The sequence below is a fragment of the Gopherus evgoodei genome, chromosome 1, assembly GCF_007399415.2.
Source record: "Gopherus evgoodei ecotype Sinaloan lineage chromosome 1, rGopEvg1_v1.p, whole genome shotgun sequence".
Classification (NCBI taxonomy): Eukaryota; Metazoa; Chordata; order Testudines; family Testudinidae; genus Gopherus; species Gopherus evgoodei.
This window is the reverse complement of record NC_044322.1, coordinates 198,123,984-198,148,261: the sequence shown is the minus strand read 5'-3', so window position 1 is coordinate 198,148,261 and position 24,278 is coordinate 198,123,984. Positions and strand designations below refer to the sequence as shown.

Here is a 24,278-nt window from a genome sequence, read left to right as displayed (position 1 = left end):
ATTACTGGCACGCAAAACCTTAAATTAGAGTGAATAAATGAAGACTTTGCACACTGCTTCTGAAAGATTGCTGACCCCTGCTTTAAAGGAATACATTGAAGGCTACACCCATCTCAAACAATCAAGATTCCCCAAAGTTTCCAGTAGAACTTTATACTTTAGTAAAAGACTCAAATCTGCTAAGTAGCAGATGGGGGGACGGGTTGTGGTCACTTAAGACAAGTGATGTAGAAAAACCTGCATGGCCAGCATGTGTCATCTATGGAGGTTACAAATCCTATATAAAATGTGGTTACTCACTTAGGTCCTGATTCAGGAAAAAACTTTTACACACGCTTATATCCTGTTGACTTTCATGGAACTTCAGCACATGCTTAAGTGCTTCCTGAACAGGGATGCTTTCCTAACTTGGGGCCCTGTGTTTATACTGACTGTCTGCAATATCCCAAGGGAAGCTGAAGGACAATCAGCCTTTCCTCCCCACCCCCTCTTTCCCCAGTGACCCTGAAATGTTCTCTCTTTTGTTTGTTCAAAATGTAGATCTCATCAAATACTTCACAGCTGGGGAGTCCTGAGCCTGTAAAAGACTGTGGGAAGTCAGCACTCTTCCAGCTGGCAGAGGTAAGGTTCCTGTTACCATCATGATGTGAATGTGTGTGCATATTTTTCCCAAAATGCATGGGTTACACAAGTTAGTCTAGCACCAAACTTAGCTTTAGCAACAAGGAAAAAAGGGTTGCCTGAATGGTAATTCAAATAATGATGCTGTCATTTGGGATACCTACGGCTTACCTTTTTTAAATTCATTTATGTTGTAAATGTAAATGGACCCTTGGAAAGCAGGAGCAGATTCCTGCCCTGGAGAACTTACAGTACAACTCAGACAAAAACACCGTTCAGGACAACAGGTATGGCAAGAGAAGGTGTAGATGATTGGTCACTGCGGATACCAGGATCCTGATTCAGATAAGTATGTAGTCACAAAAACCCACTCTACATGGGTCCAAATTCTAGAGTTTTTTCATTCTGTCGAAGAGAAATCTAGAATTTGGAACCATTGAAAGGACTCTAGAATTTGGACCCATGTAGAGTGGTGGGTTTTTTTCCCCTGACTGCATAACAGTAATGTTTTGTGCCTTCTTGGTTAGAAAATAACGATACTAGAAAGATAAATTTTAAAGGAACTTGCATGAGTGGAAAGAAGAGATTTGCCTTAGCCTTTAGGCAGTCCCCAGGCTCGAGCAGGGTTCATTAGTGTGTTTGTGCTACATTGCCAGCAGGGTGCATGCTAGAGTGATCACAGCAGGAGCTAGTGATCTGTAAGGGGATGTGACCTTTGCAGCTCTGAAAACAAGCCAAAAAAGCTAATGAACACTAGAAATGTGTTGAACTATCCACTTCCTTTGCTTATTAGGCAGCATTCTGTACATCATCTTAATGTTGTACCCCTTTAATAATAGTGAGCCTGACTTCACTGTAGTTACACCAACATGGCACTGGAGTAACACTGTTGAATCAGGCCTGATGTTTGCATATCACCACTAGGTGAAGGTCTGGCACCTCTTAAGAATCAAATCCTATGGGGTCATAGGAAAGTCCATATGCTTTCCCACAGGAATGCAGAGTTGTAGCACAATTGAAGCAGAAGAGGAGACTGAGTCTGGCAATCAGAAACTTGGATCTGAAATAAATATCCAGGAGCTTTCTCACAATGATTGTTTAAGTAGGTCCATACAAACCTAATTTAATATACAAACTGAATATAAGGTACAGGTCCAACTTAAATTAATAAAAACATGGCAGACATTCTGCACACATACTTCTTAAGATCCAGCATATTAGCTCTGGCTGAGTCAGCCTGAAAAGCCTGCCCTTGTGGCCCCTACGGCACTAATCTCCAGGCCTCTTTTTTTGCACTAGTCTTCCAGGGAAACTCTTATAGACTTTAGGCCAGAGGGGACCATCACCCACCCACTTCTGTAATAGACCCCTAACCTCTAGCTGAGTCACTGATGTCCTTAAATCATGTTTTAAAGACTGCAAATTACAGAGGATCCACCATTTACACTAGTGTAAACATGCAATTGACTCGTCCCCCAGGCACCAGTGTGGTGCTGGTAGCAAACTTAGTAAACAGTCCCAAGAGCAACATAAACAAAAGGTCTTCTGCGCTTCCTGGGCTCCACAGTCAGTTCTTTCCCACTCTCCTACAGAGAGAGCTGACTGTCCGGGTTTTTCCTCTCTGGGAATCTCCCTTCTTCCAGGGCCAGTCACAGAGGCCAGATAGACTCCCTCCTGCAATCCTTCTCAGTCCTCCTCCAGGCCATCTGCCTGGGGGCTACTCTTCTCCTGAGTCTACCAGATAAACAAGGCCATCTGATTCCTAGCTGATCAGCTGTGAGGGTCACTGGTCTGTTACAGGTGATGCTGGGCCCAAGTCCCCTTCAAGAATCAGCTAGCCTGTAAAAAGCTCACATAGATTTTTTTGGTGTGGTTTTGGTTTTGTGTTCTCTGTGACACCTGATCCCAGTTGGATGCATAAAATATGAGAGGTTCTGTTTAACTTTCAATTTCTTAAGCTTTAATGACTAATGGGTGAGCAGATCAGGCATTAATTTGAAGCTGCTCTAACATGTCGTGTTCAAACTCTTGCAGTGAACTCCAGAATTGCAAGTTCATTTGGCAGGTATTTGCATCCCACCATTGTAATCCAAACATCATGTGCTGTGTGCTGGAGAGGATCAGGCTTCCCCACTTACCACCCAGAGTGAACCCTGAGCTCTGGGGACCCATCATCGGCACCCAATAAGTAGTTCAGGTTTGACCATACTTGCATTTCCCCCCTCTTTTTTATTTGTATGGATTAGAATCAAACTCATGACTTCATCTCTGTTCTTTTAGATTGATTTTTGTCAGTATTATGCAAACTGTGTCAAAAATATATTTAAAAGTGGGCCAAATATCTTAGTGTACGCTTTAGTAATGATTGAAGCAACTACTTTTATGACTACAATCTGGTGCCTGCTTGGAAGGCCACAGCCATGCATCTCAGCCGTGAGTTCCATAGAGATCTTCATCTCTACAGAATCACTCTCTATCCTGTTTCCGGTCTTAAGGTGAGGAGAACCATGTCAGGGAGGCAGTGAGCGTTTGCAGTATCTCTGTGACTCAGTGCAGGGAATCTGGTTCTACCACAGATTGTTTATGAGCTGTGCAGCCTCAACAGCTGACAGCTCAGGGCCATTGAAGAATAATTCTGAGTGATTAGGAGATTATGTGAAAAGATACAACTCCTCAAATATATTGACCTCCAGTAGGATATTTTTGATCTCTCTGTCTCTCTTCCTTCTATGGTAGTGATTTGAGAGTGTGGTGGGTCCCTGTAAAGTAACTCCCCATGGCTCCAATGGGGTAAGATGGAAGGACCAAAACGAGTGCAGAGTTGTTCGGGGATAGGATCTCTACCCCCTCAGGTTCTGCTCCTCACTCCCCTGAAGCAGCTGTGCAGCCCCTTCCCCCATTGCAAGGCTGGTGTAGAGCCTAACTGACGGTGTCAGAGTTCTTGGAGTATAAAAATAACAGCTTTGCAGGAATGTTGAGATGCTTGGATTGGTGCACTAATACGTTTTAGAAAGTGGTTGTGTTTTAGAGTCTTCCTCAACACTTCTTATTCAGGCTCCCTTGAAGTACTGAAGATAAGCACTGAACTGATACAAGGGGAAAGGTATATTTAGAAAGAGTTTGGGCTAGATTCTGCACTAGTGTAAACTAGAGCAGTTCCATTGACTCCAAGAAGCCAGCGGAGCTATGACAATGTACTTGAGCAGGAGAACTTGTCCTTTATGTCAGCCTTCTCCTAAATGATGCCCTGATTAATAAGAACCCAGAAGTAGAAAATCGCTCCTAGTGTCATTGAGTGAGGGCACTAGATTGTTATTTATACGGAGGAAAATCCAGCAATTTGGATGTACCATGAATACGATTTTTTTCCTCACAATATGGACTTTTATGAATGTTTCGCTGGAGGGAAAATCAGCCTTGTAAAAATTTTAAATTCAGCATACAGGAAGGCTGTATTGGAGAAGTAATGTTTTTTTCCTTCTTTGTTTTTTGCTGAAGATTTCCTCGAGTACATCCCATTCAGGCCCTCCTGACTTAACAAAGCAGTGTGGGACGTCAGCGTTGTTTCAGTTGGCAGAGGTAATATTAAAATACTGGTGATTAATTACCACTGGTGCAGTGAGGAGGAGAAGCTAATAATGCTGATTGCCCGAGTCTAGCAGTCAGAACAGTGACACAGTCATTTGTGCTTCTATAAACAACAATACTAAGTGTCACTTAGATGCCAAGAGTCAAGATTTCCTTAGACTAGCCATTAAAGCACAGGCTCTTAATGCTACTGAGTTAACAGAACCTCTGATGGCAAAGGACTTATCTGATTTGTATTCAAATTATTTTAAATGAACACTTCTGGGGTTTTATCAGATCAGGGCATTGTCATTGCAAATATGTTTTAGAAGGCTTCAGTCACTTCCATTTATTTCGACTCTAATGCAGATTGTTATTTTAAAGAGATGAATACATGTATGACTTCTGGAGGAACTGTGTTCTGATACGTTGCAGCTGACATCAGACTGTCCTTATGGGAGTAGTTACAGTGTGGAAACATATACAGTTCTCTTTTTTTCCAAGCCTTCCAAATCATAAGACCACATGCCATGAGTTAATTTATCGCGTACAACACCCAAAGCCCCTTTGATAACCATGCAGCTAAAGCAGTCCTAAGTCTTCTCTGCTGGTTATGTTACAAGCTTTAGAAGAAAAGGTGTAGAGCAGAGAAGAAGGGTTAAAAATGGAGTTGCTGTCACATGAACAGGATATTTTGAAGATTTAAGATTGAGATTTTCCAAGCCTGTTTAGGGGACTTCGAAAATTTCAGTTTATTTAAATAGGCTATAAAAGACAGTTACTCACCTTTGTAACTGTTGTTCTTCGAGATGTGTTGCACAGATCCATTCCAGTCAGTTAGGTGCGCGCGCTGCGTGCATGTTCGTCAGAAGATTTTTACCCTAGCAACATTCGGTGGGTCGGCTGGTCGCCTCCTGCAATGGTGCCGCCATTGCGACGGATATATACCCCTGCAGACCCAACCGCCCCTCAGTTCCTTCTTGCCGGCTACTCCGACAGTGGGGAAGGAGGGCGGGTTTCGAATGGATATGAACAACACATCTCAAAGAACAACAGTTACAAAGGTGAGTAACTGTCTTTTCTTCTTCGAGTGCTTGCTCATATCCATTCCAGTTAGGTGATTCCCAAGCCTTACCTGGGCAGTGGGGTCGGAGTGAGATGTGGCAGAATGCAAAACTGCTGAGCCAAAGGCTGCATCATCTCTTGACTGTTGAACCAGAGCATAATACGAAGCAAAGGTATGGACCGAGGACCAGGTAGCCATGCGACATATCTCCTGGATAGGTACACGAGCCAGGAAGGCAGCAGATGAAGCCTGAGCTCTGGTAGAATGCACGGTGATTTGGCTTGGGGAAATATGAGCCAAATCATAACAAGTGCGGATGCACGCCGTCACCCAAGATGAGATCCTCTGAGAAGAAACAGGTAGGCCTTTCATTCGGTCTGCTACCGCGACAAAGAGTTGGGGCGTTTTACGAAACGGTTTTGTCTGCTCAATATAAAATGCGAGCCTTCTACGGACGTCCAGGGAGTGCAGTTGTTACTCCTGTCACGTTGAGCGTGGCTTCAGGAAGAAGACCGGGAGAAAGATGTCCTGGTTAACATGAAAGGCCGAAACCACCTTAGGGAGGAATGCCTGGTGTGGTCGCAACTGCACCTTGTCCTTGTGGAACACAGTGTATGGCGGATCCACCATAAGAGCCCTAAGCTCGGAGACTCATCTGGCCGATGTAATGGCTACGAGGAAAGCTGTCTTCCAAGACAGGTATAGTAGCGAGCAGGTTGCTAACGGCTCAAATGGGGGGGACATACGTCTGGTTAAAACCAGGTTGAGGTCCCAGGTTGGGGCTGGGCGGCATACCTGAGGGTATAAGCGCTCCAAGCCCTTGAGGAACCTCGAAACAATAGGGTGTGAGAACACGAAACGGCCACCTTCGCCTGGGTGGAAGGTAGAGATGGCTGCCAAATGCACCCTCAGTGAAGATACTGCTAGGCCCTGCTGTTTGAGAGACCAGAGGTAGTCCAAAACAGAGGGGATCAAGACCTCAGTGGGAGTAAGATTAAGCGTTTCGCACCAGCGGGAGAAACGCTTCCACTCAGCCAGGTATGTTGACCGGGTGGAAGGCTTCCTGCTACCCAGGAGAACTTGTCGTACTGATTCAGAGCAATGTAACTCTGACTGGTTTAGCCACACAGCAGCCACGCCGTGAGGTGAAGAGCCTGCAGATCCAGGTGGTGAAGCCTGCCGTGTTCTTGAGTTATGAGGTCTGGGTGGAGTGGCAGGGTAATTGGGTTGGCTATCGACAGGTCGAGCAACGTGGTGTACCAGTGCTGCCTGGGCCACGCTGGAGCGATCATGATGATGCACGCTCTGTCCCTGCAGAGTTTCAGCAGGACCTTGTGAACCAGTGGGAACGGTGGGAAGGCATAAAGGAGCTGGCTCTTCCATGGCATCAGGAAAGCGTCCGAGTTCGATCCCAGGGAGAGACCTTGGAAGGAGCAGAACATCTGGCATTTCCTGTTCTCATGGGAAGCGAACAGGTCTATGTGGGACAGGAAAGACCTGCTGAGTCGATCTGCCAGGGTGTTCCAAACGCCTGGGAGAAAGGACGCTATCAGATCTATCGAGTGGGCTATGCAAAAGTCCCAGAGTTGGATGGCTTCCTGACAAAGGGGGGAGGACCGTGCCCCTCCCTGTTTGTTTATGTAGTACATGGCCGTTGTGTTGTCTGTAAACAGAGACACAACGACCTCGCAACTGTTGCTGGAATGCCTGGCACGCCAGGCAGACTGCTCTCAGTTCTCGGACATTTATGTGTAATGCCAGCTCCTGAGAAGACCAAAGGCCTTGAGTACAAGGTGACCGAGGTGAGCACCCCAGCCGAGAGATGATGCGTCCGTCGTCAGGGACGTTGAGGGTTGGGGTGGATGGAACGGCATTCCTGCACACACCAGGGAGGGAGTTAGCCACCATTCTAGGGAGCCTAGGGTGCTCGGGGGAATGGTGACTATTGTGTCTATTGGGTCCCTGCCCAGGCGGTATACCGAGCTGAGCCAAACTTGGAGAGGATGGAGGCGGAGCCTGGTGTGTTTGGTTACAAATGTGTAGGCAGCCATATGACCCACACTGAGACAAGTGCGAGCCGAGGTCGTCGGGCGGCGACTACGGCCATACACTTTGTAAATACCCTTGGAGCTGTAGAAAAGTCAAATGGCAGGACCGTAAACAGGAAGTGCTGATGGTTGGCTACAAAGCGGAGGTATCTCCTTTGCGGAGGAAAGATCGCGATGTGAAAGTATGCGTCCTTCATATCGAAGGCGGCATACCAGTCTCCAGGATCCAAGGACGGGATAATGGTCCCCAGGGATATCATGCGGAACTTCAACTTTATCATAAACTGATTGAGTCCTCGGAGGTCTAGGATAGGTCTGAGACCTCCCTTTGACTTGGGGATTAGGAAATAATGGGAGTAAAACCCCTTGCCCCTTTCATCCATCGGTACCTCTATAGCTCCTATGGCAAGGAGCATCTGCACCTCTTGTAAGAGGAATTACTCGTGAGAGGGGTCCCTGAAGAGGGACAGGGTTGGAGGGTGGGAGGGAGGGGTTGAAATAAATTGGAGGTGGTACTAATACTCCACCATGCGTAGGACCCAGCGATCTGAAGTTAACTGGGACCATGCCGGGAGGAAGTAGGAGAGATGGTTGGAGAAGGGAGGAGAGGGATCCTGGCCTGTAACTGGTATGCCGCCCTCGGGCGCACCTTCAAAAGTTCATCTTTGGTCCTGGTGGTGGTTTCGAGGGACCTTGATTTTGGCCCCTTTGGGGTCCTGACGGTCGTCTGCGACCACCTCGGCCATGCCGCCTGCCAAAGTCCTGTCTTTGTCTAGGCACAGAGTATGGGCAGTGAGGCTGGGGACGGAAAGGCCTGCTTTAGCTCACCAGCGTATGCATGCCGAGAGAACGCATTATGACTCTGTTGTCCTTCAGGCTTTGCAGCCTGAGGTCAGTCTTTTCTGAGAAGAGGCCTTTACCATCAAATGGCAAGTCCTGAATGGTATACTGCAGCTCCGGTGGGAGGTTTGAAACCTGAAGCCATGAGATGCGCCTCATGGCAACACCCAAGGCCAGAGTCCTGGCTGCTGAGTCTGCTGCATCCAACGAGGCCTGGAGGGAAGTTCTGGCCACCTTTTTCCCTTCCTCCAAGAGGACAGCGAAGTCTTGGGGGGAGTCTTGAGGGAGAAGCTCCGTAAACTTACCCACCGCCGCCCAGGTGTTATAATTATAGCGGCTAAGCAAGGCTTGTTGATTTGCGACCCGGAGCTGTAGAGCCCCTGCCAAGTATACTTTGTGGCCGAGTAGGTGCATTCACCTAGCCTCCTTCGATTTCGGGGTTGGCGCCTGCTGGCCATGACATTCCCTCTTATTAACGGACTGGACGACTAGTGAGCTGGGAGGAGGATGGACATACAAGTACTCGTACCCTTTAGGGGGCACCATATATTTACGCTCGACTCCCCTGGCCACAGGACGGATAGAGGCTGAGGACTGCCATATAGTATCGGCATTTGCCTGGATGGTCCGAATAAACAGTAGGGCCACTCTAGTGGGGGCATCTGCCGATAGAATGTCCACTACCGAGTCCTCTCCCTCGGGACCTCCTCCACCTGGAGGGTCATATTGAGTGCTTCCCTCCTTAGGAGGTCCTGATGGGCTCTCAGGTTGATTGGAGGAGGGCCCGAGGAGGATGTTCCTGCCACCACCTCATCTGGAGAAGAGGAAGAGGAGATGCCGGCGACAAGCGGGTCCTGGGTGGCCTGTTGCTCTTGGGCGATCTCCTGCTCCAGAGGAATCTGGGAGTCCGGTGGGTGAACTGGGGCTTCCTCCGCACCAGTCGGAGGGGGACGGCTAACCGTCGCCTCTGGCACTCGGTGCTCTTATGAGACAGAGCGGGACGGACCTATTGGTATGCCTTAGGCCTGGTGGTACGCCCAAGGTGTCCAGAAAGACCACTGATGGGGTCCTTGGGCCTGGGCCTGGGTCTCTTGGAAGACTCTGATGGGCACATCAGAATCACGGTCCTGAGCATAAGAGCTGTCGCGTGGGACGACACTGATGCGTGTCCGGATGGCCATAGAGGTGCTGAAAAGCCCTGGGCAGAGTCTCTGTCTCTAGTGGTCCTTGCCCTACTCGGCACCGGGGATCGGTACCGGGAGGCACACCGGGGATCAGTACCGGGAGGCATACCAGTACCAGGAACAAGATCGGGACCTGCGACCGGAGCGGTGCTGGGAGGTCGACCGAGATCTCGAGGCTCGACGTCGGGAGCGGCTACGGGAGTCACGGTGCCTGGAGCGGTGCCGGGAGCTGGAACGGTGCCGAGGGTAACGGGCCAGCGAACGGGATACTGAACGGTGCCACGAGTGCGACCGGTACCGAGGAGGAGAACGGTACCGGGACTGCGAGCAGTGTTGTGAGCGGGAGCGCCGACAGGACCTGGAACGTCTGCGGGACCGTGATCATGAACAGTGCCGCTCTGCTGTGCCAACAGAGAATGGTCTTATCAAGGCAAGCTTGCCGATAGACTGTATTACCCACACCAGTGGTGCCGGGGGTTGAGGGAGCATCGACTCTGTCATTGCAATCAGATCCCTCACCGTTGAGAATGTCTCCGGCGTGGATGGAATAGTAAGCTCAGCCACGGCTCGCGCTGGGGAGCTGATAGGCACTGGACTCGACGGCCCTCGTGGGACCGGAATAGACGGTGCCGATATCGTCGGTGCCGTGGCAGGTGTCAGTGCCAGGCAATCCAACTTAGACGAGCTCTCTGGCTGTGGTGCAGGTGGCATGGAAGCAGCAGGAGTATTAGACTTTCTCGACCTCAGGGAGAGAGAGCGGTGCCAAGTCGAATTTTGAGCCGGTGATGGCCGGTGCTGAGAGGCCTTGGCAGTACCGGCGCGGTCCGGTGCCGAGGAGGTGCTTCTGCCCACCGATTGACCAGTGCTCGGTGCCAAAGATGGCGGGGTAAGAGCCGCCTCCATGAGGAGCTGCTTTACCCGCTCCTTTTTTGTTCTCGGCTTAAAAGCCTTGCAAATGCGACACTTATCTGTCTGGTGAGATTCCCCGAGGCACTTAAGGCAGGAGTTGTGTGGATCTCGTGTCAGCATCGGCTTATGACAGGCCGAGCACGGTTTGAAACCCGGTGAACCGAGCATGGGCCATGGCACTGGGTGCAGGGAAGGGGCTAATCCCCGAACCCCTCTTAACTATACACTAACTATGAACAATAAAAACTAACTATAACTATATAACTTTGAACTATATACACAACAAAATAACTAGAGAACTACAAGTAGCTAGGGAGGTGGAGTTCAGTATAACCGCACTCCACTGTTCCAACAATCGACACGGGCGGTAAGAAGGAACTGAGGGGCGGTTGGGTTGCAGGGGTATATATCCGGCACCATGGCTGCTCCACTCCAGTGGGCGCCCAGCTGACCCACCAAGTGTTGCTAGGGTAAAAATCTTCCAACGAACGTGCACGTGGCGCGCGCACCCTTGACTGACTGGAATGGATATGAGCAAGCACTCGAAGAAGAAGAGATTATTACCAGGATTTCTTTAGATACTGTCTTTCTTATAGCCAAATCTGAACTCATGAGATAAGTTTTCTTTGACAAAAGTAATAATAAAAAGAATCATGTCACCCAAATAGGGTGAGCAGACAGCAAGTATGAAAAATGGGGACACAAGTGGGCGGTAACCGGTAATAGATGCTCACATAAGAAAAAGCCCCGAATATTGGGACTGTCCCTATAAAATCGGGAAATCTGGTCAGCATGCACCCAAAGGATCTCTAATTTCTACAGATTTAACTAAAAGGACCTATTGAACTGTAAAGCAGGTAAAATAGGTTATGTGATTTAAAAAGATGTATGAGAAAAAGAAAACATTCAGTTTCATAGTGACAAGGAGGCCCAGGGGATTTCTAAATTAGTACTAGGTATGGAGACTTCTAGGCCAGTGGCTGAAATCCAGCCCAGGTCAGTAGTTATTACCTTCAAGTGGTTCTTTTGGTGATCTCTGTTGAAGGAGTTGGTGGTCGGTTGTTTCTATGTTTTGGTTTGATTTGTGTTTCTCTTAAAGTTTTGGACATCTTCCCAGAGGAAGTTGGTCTGACACTTGTGGTTACCCCTGTTAGCAGCCTTAGCCCAGAAGCCAAGGCATGGAGACAGTGAACTAGCCTGTCAGGTCCTGCGCTGATCCCTCTGTCACTGCTGAGGGCCAATGGGAGAGCAGTTAGGAGAAGCTTGCATTTAATGCATCCTTTACAGTAGCTGTTCTGTGGGTAGATAGAGCGATTCAGTCTCCATTACTGGTATCACCAGGAAGGCTGACTCCGAGGTGGTAACACTTTACATTTCTGTGTTGAAGAGGCTTGTGATTCGAGAGGATTTTTCTGTATTATGTAAAAGAAATGTAAATGTTTTGTTTTGTTTTTTTACTTCATTTTGCAAACTGAATAAAGAAAAAATCTTAGTATTAAGAATTAGTTGATTTATTCATTCACTGGCATTTTGAAAGTAGGAACCAGAATTAGAAGGAAGGGCTGGAATAGTTTGTAAGTTACCTGGTTTACTGATGGTGGGTTATAGTGAACTGTACCACTGCATTTAGGTACTATTTGTGTATTTTCCAAGGATGTCAAGGACATCTACAGCCTGATTCAGGCATCTTTCCCTCAAACCTGGAAATCATACAGCATACTGTCCTGAGTGGGGGGGGGGGGTGTAGGAAGTACTGTTCGGAATGTGAGGGGCTGCTTTCCTAAATCAGGGCCTTAGATAAGTGCCCTTATCTAGCATTTCTGTAAATCAAAATAAATAAATTGAATGATAGGGGCATTTAATTGGTGGTGATTGGTTGTTTTAAACTTTTTAGATGTGCCTTGCATCAGAGGCGGTAAAAGTGAAAGAACCTGGGAAGGTGGAAGTGGAAACATCGGTGGATGTGAAAGCAGAAGCTCCAGAGGAAGAGAAAGTGAAAGAATTGGAGAAGGTTAATGTAGAAGACTCACAGGAAGTAAAAGTGGAAGAATCTGAGATGGTGAAAAATCAAAATGACGAAAAGACAAAAACTGAAGAGTTGGAGAAAATTACAAAATGCAGTCACTTTACTGATCCGGCAGCAGACAGCAGTCCTGTAGAGATAAATAATAGTACCACTGCAAAGGATCTCACATGCCATTCTCAAGAGCTTTCACTTGCTGACTTTAATACCCTGGGACTGAGCAAACCAGAAAAGATAAAAAAGAAAAAGAAAAAAAATAAACTGGACCGGCACACTAATGAAAAATGCACCACCAAGAAGGCTTGTAAAAAGAGGCAGTCCTCTGAGTCGGACATTGAAAGCGTCATTTATACTATCGAAGCAGTTGCAAAGGGCGACTGGGGCGCTGAGAGACTCGTCGAAATCCCCCGGAAGAAGGTCCGCCCTGCCTCAAACATGAAGGGAAGTGTGTTGGACACAAAGTCACCAAAGAAAAAAGTAAAATCAAAAGAGAAGAGAGCATCAAAGGAGAAATCCTCGGAGACCACCAAAGAATCAAGGCCTCCTGACTATTTTAATATTACAGCCAATACGGAGGCGCCTTGTGAGGTACCTGACAACATAAAAGCAGAACCATTGACCCCAACAGGGGATGTGGTACCACAGAGTTTACCTGGACAGGTCAAAACAGCAGACAGTGACTGTAATAAAAAGATTGAAACCTGTGGCTCCAGGAAATCAGAGCGATCTTGCAAAGGTGCTCTTTATAAGACTCTGGTGTCAGAGGGCATGCTCACGTCCCTGCGTGCCAATGTGGACAGAGGTAGGTGATTTTTGCCATTTATTAACAGAGGAAGAGAAAAATAAATCAAAAGGTCTTATATTGTGTTTGAACAGCATCTCTCTCTTGGTCTGCCATGAATCAGGTGCGGGCTTGTAACGCAACCAGTGATTTATTTGGTTCAATTAATAGACATATTTCCCTCCCCTTTACTACATATCTGATTGCAAAATATAGTCTTTAAAGCACTTTCACTTTAATAATACGTATGTTAACAGACCTATCTCCTGGTTTGTGCAGGGCTTGCATTTTTATGTAACCCTGACCAGCTACATTGGAGCATTAGTTGCCTATATGAAGAAATGCTGTTGATCTCCAGACATAGCTCTGAATCCTTGAAGAGGTAGATGTGTCTCAGACTCCTTTCTGGTGTACATTCTGGTCCCTAGATAAGGTACACAACCAGAATATCTAGAAACAGTATGGAGTTCATTCATTCAGAATAGACGTAGGGAGATCAGCATGTGACATCAGTTTCCAAATTTAGCATCTCTTGTTAAAAGTGGATGATAATCAGTGAGAGAACCTTGAATTTGAATGGAAAGATGAATTTTGGTTTAAAATATGTGATGTACCTTTTCAGTAGGATGCATTTAAAAACATTTCTCTGAGCAGCAAATCAAAGATGATAATCTGAATAGCCAAATTGAAGAGCGAACCCTTGAGGTTACTTTTACTTTTGATTAAATCTCTGAAACCTTTTCTCCTTCATTATACCTCTGCAGATCCTCACTGTAGGGGTCCTGCAGTTTAGCAGAAGGTTCCAAAAGTGGGATATTTTAAGGTAGTAAATATGGGTAAATCTAGTTGCTACCAGGTAACCTTCTTATCCCTTAGGAACCCAAGTTGGCACAGAACCCATTTTAGAAACCTGAAGAGTTGGTCAGCAGAAGTTGCACTGTTGAGTGACTCTTGATGTACAGGGTCCTTGCAAGTCCAGTGCACTGTGACACAGATTCCATGATGAAAGTAAAAATCTTTTTTTCTCTTTCCTAGGTAAACGAAGCTCAGGAAAAGGCAACTCCTCAGACCATGAAGGATGCTGGAATGAAGAAAACTGGGCCTTTTCCCAAAGTGGGATGAGTGGGAGTAAAAAGCTGAAAAAAACTAAGCCAAAGGAGGAATTTGTTCTGGGGTAAGTTAATGTAATTCACGTGAACAGAGTATTGCACAAGCAGGATTTGTTTCCAATCTGTTTTACGCTACATAGGAATGGATTTGGTTGTCATAGTAAAAGTAGATAACTGTGCACATTCCACTAAAAACAGGGTAATCTAGTATGAAGGTCACAGGGCTGGGAACCAGTCCTTCCTGTGTCCAGGTCTGGACTCTGTTTCCGTTTAGCTTTAGGCAAGGCGCAAAGATCAAAATTGTCAAAACGAACTCTGATTTTTCAGTGCCACATTTCAGACACTTGGGGCCTGATTGTTAAAGGTGCTGAGCACTCTAAACTGCAGTTAAAGCCAATGGGAACAGCTGTTGTTCGCCACCTCTATAAGAGAGGCCCAAACTGTCTCAAGCTAGATACTCGCAATTAGAAAGCGCGCCTGAAACACCCAGCCTTAATCTTTCTGGGCTTGATTCTATCTTCTCACTCATTATTAAACCAATCTAATTCCATTGTGATCACTCATGATTTACACTGATATAAATCAGAATCAAATAATTATTTCCATGTTTCTAAAATAAGCACAATATTTACCTACCTAAGAGATGATGTAGAAGGTTAATTTAATTTTCAAAGTACTTTAGAAACATTATTTAAAGCTCTAGGTAGGTGCTTCGTTAACTGGAAAAGTGTTAATTTTTACCCCCAAAAAGGAGATAATTTGACAGTGCTCCTTTCACTTATTTATTATTTCTGTTATAGTAGCACCTAAGAGTCATTATTTTCCTTTGTAAGTGTTGTTCTAATGCAGTGGAGTGAATAGGGTAAATAAATGATTTTCAGTCAAGGAGGCAACTACTTGAATAGGAGATCAGCAGGTTAAGGCAGTGGAATAAATCAGTAGAAATATTTTTAAAAATTAACTCTTTTGCAAATCTACACAGAAGTGGCTCTCAGGAATCTGAATAGCAATTCTCCTTGTAGCACTAACAGATTTACTTAACTTCAGCGATAGTTGTGAAAAATCTACTTAGCCATTCATACTTTGCAAATCCTTGGATATTTCTAATTATATGAATTCAGAGGGAATAAATTGGATTAAAGGGAATAGATTCTCTTAATATTTCAGTCTTAAAGTTTTAATAGGTTTCTTTTGTGTAGATTTATAGTAAAATTTTTCATAACCTGATTTATCTGAAATTGAGTTGTAATGCACTTATAGCAAGGACATTAAATATTGAAAACCTCAAGGTGGTGTTGTTATCTGGAATACGCTACGCAAAGTAACGCTGCACTTTTATAATTCTCAGTATGTAATGTACTCGTCAGTGATATGGAGATTTTGTAAAGATCTTCTTGTAGTACACAATGTTCCATCAAAAAGTTAGCCAGCTTTTCATTTATTTAATTATGTTAAAACGTTAGGTGAGTTTGAGAAGATGATGAATTCCACAGCTCATCAACTAATCTAAAAAATGTAGATGCAAATAATTTATTCAGTGTTTGCCACTTAAAAGTTTTGAATAATGTATTTGATAAATATTGTGCTACCATCTGTACAACTGATTAGATAGTGAAGATATGTATGCGAGGATAGCTTATTTCCTGTCTCAGCAGTGTTATACATTACTATTATTCAACCAGTTCTAATAGAAGAAACCTTTATAATACATGTATTTAAGATTTTTTACTAAAAGTTCAAGAAACGATGGGTATGTCTCCACCACAGCGGCACACCTATGGTGCTGCAGCTCTACCACTCTCGCTCTGTAGTGTAGTTGGTTCCTATGTTGACTGAAGGCGTTTTTCTGTCGATATAATTAGTGCACCTCTCCGAGAGATGGGAGCGAGGTCGAGGAAAGAATCCTTCCACTGACCTAGCTGTCTCTACACTGGGGGTTAGGTCAACCTAACTACGATGCTCAGGGTGAAAACTTTTTCACAGTCCTGAATGGCATAGTTGGGTCAATCTAATTTTTAAGTGTAGATCAGACCTATATATTAAACATCCCTCTTCAAGGCTCTGCATAATCTTGTTCCCATCTACATCACTCCTTTTATTTCCTCCTCCGCCACAAGCACACCTGGCTGCTCCCACCCCTCACCTTGCCGCTTCCTTCTTCTCCCAGACTCAGATTTGTACCTTCTCTTGCATTCCTTGCCCATTACCATGGGAACAATCTCCCTCTTCTTGTCTGCCAGGTATCCTCTGCCTTCTTCATATTCATCCTTTTAAAAATCTACTACTTCCAGGTATAAGGTGGCCAGGTGCATGGTTTTCGACCGGAAAGTGCAGTCGAAAAGGGGACCTGACAGTGTCAGATCTCCTGACCAGACATTCAAAGTCTGGTTACTGTGGGTGGGGGAGGCAGGGAGGCGCTAGTCATCACCCGCACCAGCCCCTACTTAGCTGGGGCCGCCTCCTACGTGCCTCAGGTGGCTGCAACTCCCAGGGGGACAGCGGGGAAAGAGGAGTGAACAGGGATGGGTCCTCAGGGGGATGTGTCTGGTTTTTAAATATTACAAAGTTGCCAACCCTATCCAGGTATCCTCCCTACCGCCTCCTCCATTGGCAGCTCCCTAGTGTTACATGCCATGTTTGTCTTGTCTGTCTTAGCTCCTGTCCTGTCATGAGCTCTGCAGAGGTAGACCCAGGCACTGTAGCTCTTCAGGGGTCTGCCTATGTGAATGTCGTTACAGGATCAGGGCCTTTGGTTGCAAACTCCTCAGGCCAGCTAATGTCTGTCTATATGTTTGTAAACCTCTGTATGTTTATGACACCATGATTGCTTTTTTAATCACTGGCTTAGTGATGGCAGCACTCACCGCTTCTTCCACATCCCACATGCTATAAATTGTCTGTGATCTCACACGCGCACACACACACACATGCCCATAGGCAGGTGTAGTGGGAGTTAGGGAAGCAAATAAAACAGTGGGAGGAGAGAGCATACGTCAGCCATCAAAGCAACAGCTCTGCTCGCTTCATGGATGTCTAGATACCCATGTACACAGTAGCATGGTAGCAGCACTGCCAGCTGCTTATACTAACAAAACAGTTGCTGCCAACCAAGTCTGCGTTTCGTAACTGAAACCACTGCTGTTCTACATGGCTCTGATTGAACATGAAAGAAAGATGAAATACATTTCTAACAAAAATACAGAATAATGGTTATGGGGATAAGTGAATCAACTATAATTTGTGAGTTTCGTTGCATAACGATGCTTCATTTAAGAGCCATTTCAGAGAAAACTGAAAAAGTCACACTTTTGCCTTTCTTCCAGGCACACAGTGCTTAGAGGCAGTTGCACCAAGCATACATGTTTACTCTCATTGTCTGCTGGTCTTTCATAGCAAAGAGAATTAGAGAGAAATAGGAAAACTCAGACTTCTCATGTCAGCACCAATTTATTGATTTGTTATTAAAAGCAAAAGCCACACAAGCTCAGAGAGTATATGTGCAGGAGCTCTAGTCGCCCTAACAACAAATACATTTACAAACAATTAAAGTATCGTGCAGTTGGCTCTATGTAATAAAATAATTAATATATCACCAGATAAACGCAGCAGCCAATCCAATCCTGCTGCATCCCTAGCCCCATGCCCTAAATTCTTCCCAGAAGCCCTATTGAAGAACTATGTATATTAAGTAGTTTGGTTGGTTGTTTATTGCTTGCTTGGCTTTTCTAAATTGTTTTTCTTGTAGTTTTGGCAGAGGGAAGGGATTTTGTGTGTGTGAGAAACCAATTAGAACTTTAACATAAAGGCGCCCTTTATAAATAAAAAGGAGCAAATCTTTAAAAAAAAAAAAAAGTTACCTTTTTCAGAAAACCTTTTTGTTCATAATCCAGTATTATTTACTCATTGATATTGGTGCCACTCTTTTTCAGTTTGTTTTTTCCCCCTTTTCTGATTGCTTAATCTCCCTCACGTGACAGATCAGGATTGAATGCCAAATACAATCGTTCAATTTTTGAAAAATGTACTGTATATATAAAATGACTTAACTGTGATGAGTTCAGGTATAAAAGTACCACTGAACCTTATCGACCCAGAACCTGTTTTTAACTTTATCTGTGTGAACCATGTGATTGACTTTGGGTTTTTCCCCCTCCCTTTCTTTAGTTTAGCAAAATTGGAAGAAGAATTTGAAAAAAAATTCAACAGCCTCCCTCAGTACAGTCCCATTACGTTTGACCGGAAAAGCGTATCTGTTCCAAGGAAAAAGAAGAAGGTTGGAAGCTGTCCAGCAGAACAACCAAAATCTAACAAAGGTAAGGTGCTTTCTGAAGTACGTTAGTAATCCATAATAGCAGCTGTGCTGGGTTCAGGAGCTGTTATTTTCTTACCTCAGTACGCTTGCCTACATGTGAGGAATGTGGAGTCAGTGTTGCTTTCTTCATCATGACAAAGTTGGTTATCACCAGGACTTTCACAGATTTTGTTTTTCCTTTTTTCCTTTTATTCATTGATTTAACATATTCTCACTCTGGGGATAAAACATTTCAGCAATAATGCCTCCATTCTTAAACCCTTTTAAGTCCAATACTCAGTCTCTCATGAGCAGAAATTTCCAGTTGTATCATGTTCTGCTGCAGTTTGTTTGTGTGGTTTGTGTAGTGTGGATGAATATCCTTTAGGGCTAATTCTTTGAGCCTGTGGTATTTATACTGTATGTGAATATAAATGCATCAGGAAAGGAGGAATGATTACCAGTAATTCTGTTGTTTCTGAAGAGCTGAGGCAATAAGATGCTGAATACACCAATAAAATGAGAATAACTGTTACTGTCTGAACCCTGTGTTGGTGGCCCTGAGTACCTTATTCAAACATACGTAGCATTGAGCTGTTTGTCTGACTCGCAAGCCACCAAATTACAATACGTGGCCCAGAACTGTTGGTGGTGATGTTTATACAGTGTGCCCAATATAGTATTGATTTTGTATTTATGTAAGTAGGGAGGGGCTGAGCAGGTTCTGGCAAAATTAGCCATTGTCCATAATATTTACTGAGGCCTGATCATTGCTAATTGCAACTCTTTAGTTAGTATCTGAGAAATCTACAAGCCTGACCAGAACAAATGAACCAATTCTACAGCACAGTAATCTGGTGGTTTATTATGCAGCATGTTTTGGGAGCCAACTGCTAATCAGGTAGTGGTAATCAGCAGTACCTTCCCTGATTTCTAACAGCACACGCTGTTGGGTGCTTTATTGACATACTCATTTGTCTGGATATCGTGAGATATGTTCCATAGTCAGAGAGTGAATTCTGCCCTTGGCTTTGTTAGCAAGTTGATCCCATTCTCATCTCCATTTTTGCAAAGCACAGTTGGAAAGCCTTGAATTTTTCTAGTCTCTTGTCTTAAGAGAAGGCCAGCAATACAATTGCAGATATGTAACAGGTCAGGTATGAGCAGTGCTGGCAGAGTCCTCTGGGTAAAATTATACAGCACTTTCCTATCCCATGGGTACATTTATACTTCCAGCTAGTGGTGTGATTCCCAGCTTGAGGAGACAAACGCATGAAAGCACCAGTCGAGCTAGTATGCTAAAAACAGAGCACAAGAGGAGGCAATAGTTGCTCCAAGTACATGCCTAGGTTCTCAAATGGGTATGTACTGTAGCTAGGTTTATTTTTATTGGATCTGTCTCTTTGAGCTGGATATCACACCCTGAGCTCGAAGTGTAGACATACCTTGTGTCTGGCCAAGCCACAGCTAACAGTTCCTCATTTCCATGAATACTGAATTCACTTGCAGCTATTGGGTGAGATTCTCAGCTGGGATAAGTCAGCACAGCTCCATGGTGGGCTGGCACTGAGACATCAAGAGGTAGAGCTGGTAAAAAAATTTCCGACAAAGCAATAATTCCATTGGAAAAAGTCGATTCAACAAAATCAAAACCCAGGAACATGTTGATTTTGACATAATTTTGTCCTGGGGGGGGAATAATTAAAGGGAAGCATTTTGAAAGGGGAATGGAACACTTAGATATTTTGTTTTCAGATTTGTATATTTAAAAATTATATACAATTAAAAGATATATATTAAAAAGTCTCAAAATTAAAACGTTTGGTCTGAAACAAAAAAAAATCAGGAATTTCATTTCGTGGGAAATTTCAAACTTTCCGCATTTCATTCCAGTTCAGAACGACAACAAAAAAATCCTGAAATGTTGCTAGTTCCCAAGGAATGGAAATTTCTAATTTCAATCAGCGCTACTAAGCGGTGATTGTGCTGCCAATAAATGTATCAGATCAACAGAGATAAGTAGCTCAGGTGTTGACCACAGTGGCTGGAAGTGGACTCTGGGATACTGCAGATCATGTGCGGCAGGGATATAAAGCAACCCGGACCCAACCATGAATTTTAACAGTGTAAAAGATAACTGTCCCATCAGGGCTAACTTGGTTAAGCTGAATCCCAAACTTATCCTGAGATGTAGTGAGGTTATTGCAATGAGTAATGTCGGGCTCTGGCGCCTAGACCCACTGTGGGCTTTCCAAATTTGCCTTTAAGTTAACAGCTAACCAGATAGATGACCTGCTATATAGACTGTTACATCTACAAAGGTTACTATCAAATATTGACCTGAGAAACTGTCAGATGTGCATGACTGTGAAGGGGGCCCATGTGCATGCTGCTAATAAAGAAGCACATTAAGTGCAGCACATATAGTGAAAAGTCTTACAAAAATTATAGAAGAAAAGTATAGAAGTAGTTCTGAGGGATACTTTTTCTCCTGTGTTAGAACTCAAGCATTTTTCAAATAAATTGGAGAGGCAGTATGGGTCTAGGCCAGTGGTTTTCATCCAGGGGTGTACACATACCCAGGGGGTACACAGAGATCTTACAGGTGGTACATCAACTCATCTAGATATTTGCCTAGTTTTACAACAGGCTACAGAAAAAGCTCTAGCAAAGTCAGTACCGAGTAAAATTTCATACGGACAATGACTTGTTTATACTTCTCTATATACTATACACTGGAATGTAAGTACAATATTTATATTCCAATTGAATTATTTTATAAGTATATGGTAAAAATAAGAAAGTAAGCCATTTTTCAGTAATAGTGTGCTGTGACACTTTTGTATGATTATGTCTGATTTTGTAAGCACATAGTTTTTAAGTGAGGTGAAACTTGGGGGTGCGCAAGACAAATCAGACTCCTGAAAGGGGTACAGTAGTCTGGAAGGGTTGAGCGCCACTGGGCAAGTGGATATGGCACTGGATTGGGATTTAAGAGACCTAGAGTCTATTCTTGCCTCTGCCACTGACCAACTGTGTGCAGCTGTCTTCACTTCTCTGTGCCTCTGGTTCTCCTTCCACCCTCTGTCTATCTTGTCATTATAGACCGTTCATCAGATCAGGGACTGTTGCTTACTGTGTGTTTGTACAGTACCCCGTGCAATGGGACTCCAGTCATAGTTGAGGACTCTAGGTCTAATTCTGATACACATGCAAAGTAATAATGATAGCACGGAGGCAGGGCCGTCCTTAGGAATTATGGGACCCTATGCAGTATTATTAAACTGGTGCCCCTATGCCCAACGGCAGCCTGGGCTCGCATGTGTATTTTAGAAAAGGGGGGTCTTTTGAAGGATTTATTTAAACAACGATACGTCTGAAGATCGAAGCATTTAAGGCTAAAGATGAATACTCAGATTGTACATCTAAACATCTATGCAACGATCCTTTAGAGATGTGATTTTATAATCTTCAACATGCTAATGAAATATTTTTAAAGCAAATTTTAAACTAAGGTCCTGTAGACTGACATGTTCTGAGTAAATATTACAGTCATGCATAACTGTTTTTGTCAAGTAAATTCAGAAACTGACAGTATATACCTGGAGGTTGACAAATGCCTGTTAAATGGCTTCATTACTCCTTGAATGGCTCTTTAACAATTTCAGTGTTTGAATAAGTCTGGCAGGCCGCTTGGAAGCCTTTTTCACTTTTAAGTAGTATATCCCCTGTGGGGGAGGACTCACCAGGCTGCAGCAGCCAGCTGTGGTGGGAGCCTGCAGAAAGTGTCAGAACAGAGATAGGAAGAGACGGGTGGGTGCCCACTAAGACCCAGGGGGTGCTCCAAATTTTTGGGTGATCTACGCAACTGCGTATGCTGCATATGCCTAAGGATGGCATGTAGGCCAGAGAAAACTTGTTTAAGAACATACTATCTTTCTCCTGGACAAAGGTCCACAGATTTGTAGCCCATAAGATAGACTTCCCGTGTATTCTTAGTGCCCAGTAGTTAGAGAAGCTTTTACTGTATCAGATCAGTGCTCCATAAATTGCCATTAAAAATTCAGTAAGTAGGCTTCAGTGTGATAGATTATTTCCCAGGATGCCAGGACATGACAGATTATGAGAGGTTGTATGTCATTTTTTCTTAAGTAAAATTTTTTTTAAAAGTAACTGTTTCTTAATCATGTCTTAAATACTTACGAAATCACATACATTGCTTGTTTCAGTTGAATACAATGGTGTTACATCAGTTTGTATTGTTGTAAAGCCGTTAACTTCAAATGGAGTTTGATTTATAATAGTCTAAACAAGAGATGGTTCAGGCCTGATATGTCGAATAATCAAACAAGCAGGATAAGCAAGGCATTCAGCACATCAGTCAAATTAGCCTTTTTCCCAATACACCTTTTCTTTCATTTGCCCCAAAGTGCCAATCCCAAATGAGCTGGTGCCTTTTCTGCCTGATGTGACACCCCTCCAGCTCTGCAATTTAATTACACCCACCCACTGAAGGACACCAGAGCGCACAAGCTATGTGTATGAGTAAGGTATCTCTGAACTTTCTCCCTTAAGAAGCAGTTTCCTAAAATATGTTTAGGGACAGATTTTCAAAAGTATTCCACATTGGTCTGCTTCTGCTCTAGTAGATGTCAGAGGGAGATTTTACTTCAAAGGGAGGAGAATTCGTTTTGAAAATCTCACCCTAAATATTTCTGTTCCATGCATATCAATGGTATAACAAAACTGCAGAGAACTGGAGTAAAGAGACAGGCTTAACCCATACAGACAGCACCCTGCACTAGAATTCATCACTTGTGCTTGACGTCTTTAGCAAAACGTGCGCTGGGGCATCGTATCAAGCAGAAGCCATTGATCTACAATGGGTTGCCAGTTTACATATCTACAGAAACATAGAGCAAAATCTGTAGTTATCATTTCTCTTTTGAACTATGAAAAATTATTTTTATGTTCCAAATAACCCAACTTACTTGTTGAGGGGCGTAGAAGGGTGGTAATTCAATATACTTTCATTTGAGACAGGGATTGTCTTTTATTCTGTTTGCACAGCGCCTAGCACCATGGGGCTCTGATCTTAGCTGAGGCCTCTCGGCATTTCCAGAGTACAATCAAGAAATAGCACCATAAAGCTATTGCTCCTTTGGAGCATTGCTTTCTTGAAGCCACAGTCTTTCACTTGCTTTTTAGCTTCTCAGCACTAAGTCTACCTTGCGATTATGTGCCGCTATCTGTGCGCCAAATGGTTCACAGACAACGCCTTTAAGAACCGCTCTTGAGTTCTGAATCTCCAAAGATAGCTGGGAATAGAGAGAGAATAGATTTGTAAGTGTAGAGGCAAATATTTGGAGAACTCCAATTATTTTGGACGGCTCTGGCACTCCGGGCATTTAGCTCACAGTAAGTAGCCCTCCCCAAAGCAGGGCTGAGACAAGTTACAATTAAACTGGACAGAATGTAACTCAGTGAAAATGGGTATCTGAACTGGGCTCCTGGAACCTGCCTTACACGTGTCTGAATTGGGAGCTTTGCCACGGGAAACCTTAGAGACTCTGTTAGCACTAGTAAAACAAGACCTGAGACTTAATAGGATGAGTACATATGCCTCGTTTGTTGGAATACACTGTGCTAGCCATTTGATACATTCTTCTGATAGATTTTTTTTTTTTGGAGGATGAAGAGAGTTTGTTTGTTTGTTTTTTTAAATCCACCTATGAAATTTTGAACAAGTGTTGCTAGAGTTAGTCACACACTGTCTGTTCATTTTCTTGCTTGCTACTTTACTCTGCAGCTGCTTCTAACCCAATTCTCACTAATCCCT

At 44.2% G+C, this 24,278-nt stretch overlaps 1 protein-coding gene across 7 annotated transcripts in view; it reads left to right on the top strand.

Annotated features, from left to right (window-relative positions):
- The window catches only part of BBX (BBX high mobility group box domain containing), a 216,066-nt gene that overhangs the window by 156,574 nt on the left and 35,214 nt on the right, over positions 1 to 24,278 (top strand). For 6 of the 7 annotated variants that reach the window (XM_030582282.1, XM_030582307.1, XM_030582302.1 and 3 more), the window contains 5 exons: positions 541 to 621; positions 4,120 to 4,200; positions 12,130 to 13,060; positions 14,075 to 14,213; positions 18,313 to 18,461. In XM_030582282.1, the coding sequence (XP_030438142.1) occupies positions 541 to 621; positions 4,120 to 4,200; positions 12,130 to 13,060; positions 14,075 to 14,213; positions 18,313 to 18,461 (1,381 nt within the window). The remainder of the gene's footprint in view (positions 1 to 540; positions 622 to 4,119; positions 4,201 to 12,129; positions 13,061 to 14,074; positions 14,214 to 18,312; positions 18,462 to 24,278) is intronic. The other variant, XM_030582309.1, reaches the window with a different exon arrangement.